This window comes from Curcuma longa, chromosome 5, assembly GCF_044706935.1.
Source record: "Curcuma longa cultivar G26 ecotype Majalengka, Jawa Barat chromosome 5, ITB_CL_G26_1.1, whole genome shotgun sequence".
In the NCBI taxonomy this organism is placed as follows: Eukaryota; Viridiplantae; Streptophyta; class Magnoliopsida; order Zingiberales; family Zingiberaceae; genus Curcuma; species Curcuma longa.
The window spans coordinates 14,493,621-14,495,972 of record NC_133865.1 but is presented as its reverse complement, the minus strand read 5'-3'; the positions used below and the strand labels follow the sequence as shown (position 1 = coordinate 14,495,972).

General features: G+C 40.3%; 1 protein-coding gene across 1 annotated transcript; it reads left to right on the top strand.

Annotated features, from left to right (window-relative positions):
* The first annotated feature begins 323 nt into the window (after positions 1-323).
* Positions 324-1,185, top strand: LOC141830137 (fasciclin-like arabinogalactan protein 7). The gene has a single exon (XM_074717623.1). It carries the CDS (start codon positions 350-352, stop codon positions 1,145-1,147), a length of 798 nt encoding a protein of 265 aa, XP_074573724.1. The 5' UTR covers positions 324-349; the 3' UTR covers positions 1,148-1,185.
* The last annotated feature ends 1,167 nt before the right edge of the window (positions 1,186-2,352 follow it).

Sequence of the window (2,352 nt, the reverse complement as noted above, 5' to 3'; positions counted from 1 at the left end):
TGAGGATTTTGTTTCTAGATCTCGGTATCCAATAGTCTATGTTTTCTTAGAACTAGCTCCATTTTAAATGTTGGACAGAAGTTGGTTCCCCCTCGTATATAAACTCTAGCTACTAACATGTTTTTTTTTTTTTTTGAATGCATGATGTGTCTCATTGTGCTGCTTTTGTATTGTAATTATTTGATAGAAAAGGTCGGTGTCAGTGATCGATTATTAAATGTTGTCAACACTGTGTATGCATGTGCCATTAAAACGAGTTCTTGCGATTTTGCAACGAAGAATTACAACTAATAAACATTAATGTCATAGTTCGTGCAGGAATTTGCAGAGGACGACAACATTTGGAGAAATGGGACCTTCAGTATTCCTTCCTGTCACTACTCTGTTTGTTTTGGTCATCTTTTCTTCTTCAGCAGCTGCACAATCTCCTCCTGCCCCATTCCTACCTCTATCTCCGGCACCTGCTCCGGCCCCAGCCCCAGCCCCACATTTCGTCAACCTCACAGATCTACTCTCTGTCGCTGGCCCTTTTGGCACCTTCCTCGACTATCTCCTTCAGACCAAAGTCATTGACACCTTTCAAAACCAAGCTAATAACACCGAACAGGGCATCACTGTCTTTGTTCCGAGCAACGCCGCCTTCGCATCACTGGAAAAAGGCGACCTCGGAAATCTTACCCAAGACCAACTGAAATCTCTGCTCCTCTACCATGCCTTTTCGAAATACTACTCCCTCTCCGACTTCAAGAACCTTAGCAACTCAAACCCTGTGAGCACATTAGCAGGCGCTCAGTACACGCTTAACGTCACTGATTCATCTGGTCTTATTCACGTTGCTTCGAGTTGGTCAAATCCAAAGATTATTAGCAGTGTTTGGGCGACGACTCCAACGGCCATTTACGAGATCAATCATGTTTTACTTCCTCTGGCAATCTTCGGCAGTGATCCGCCTCTAGCTCCTGCTCCAGCCCCAGCGCCGGAGACCACAAAAACCTCGGACGTTGCTCCTGCCCAAAGTGGAATTGCTTCTGCATCCAAATCTTCAGAGTCATCAACCAATGGTGCTCTTTCGCACAGCAGCGATGTTAATCTCTTCAGTTACTTCATCTGTTCACTCTCTACAATCTTGATGCTTCTTGCTATGTGAGGTTTGTACTTGTTGCGTGCCACATTACATTCATTGCCTTGGCTTTCTTTTGGTTCAAAACTTGGCGATTCAAAACTTGGAATAGATATGGTGTTTAAGAAGAATTATAGACCTGTATTTTATTGTGCCGGAGTAAGAATTTTGTTTAGTTCTTCTTTTAGTGATATGGAGTATAATGGCATGTTTCTGCTTCATTATAAAAGATAATTAATATGATTGGTGCTGCTCTTAAATAAATGATGCCGGAATATTCGGATGCTTTTTCAAGTTTTCCATGTTAAGGAAATGCTTTGAAACCTAGCACTCTAAACAAGTTTTGTGTTTTGCAAGTCTTCAGTGCTGTGAAACCATGCACTTCGAGAATGCAAGGACAAGATGTCAGGTTTTTGGGGGCTTAAGCTTCACCACCCTAATCTTAATTAAATGTCAAGATATTGGATTATATTGCATGCTTTTGATAATGCTTCTAAAGAGTTCCAAGGATAATTTGTGAATGAGTTATTGTTAGAAATGCAACTCCCGAGTTTGAACTACTAGTAATGTTAAGGTGTCATGTATTTTTCGAATTTGTAAAATCGAATGATTCATTTTCAAAATTGATTAAATTATAAAAATTAAATATCTAAATTAATAAAAATATATATATTATTAGAAATGCACTCTAATTCTAAAGAGAGAACAAAAGCCAGAGTTGGAACTGGAACTGCATCTGGACGACAAAAGGCAGGCCCATCTATCAGTTCCACTCGGGCATCATCTAACCATGTGAAATGTTGTCACCTTCCTGCATGCAGTGTCTTTGGGCCTTTGTAATTTATTAAAGACCCAAATTGGAACGTACCTTCTCTACGCCATTATTCCTTTAGTGAGCTGCACTATGCTAATGAGAGAGATTAACTAGCACGAACTGTTGTTAATGGGTTTCGGACAACACCACCAGCGGCAAAGGAGCAACCGATGCCAGGAGCCCGGACAAACAAGGATCACATCCAGTGCTTCAAGTGTCAAAGACGCGGACATTACAAGAACCAGTGCCCGAAGAGGAAGACGACAGAAAAAGCAGAATTGGGGATGCGATTTTGGTATATTTTAGTAATTATGAAAATATCCCTAGGTTGCATGCGCATGCTAGATTTACTGTTTCTACAAATTTAGATAATTCTGTTGAAAAATTAGATAAGGTAGAAAAAGTAAATTTGACAAAA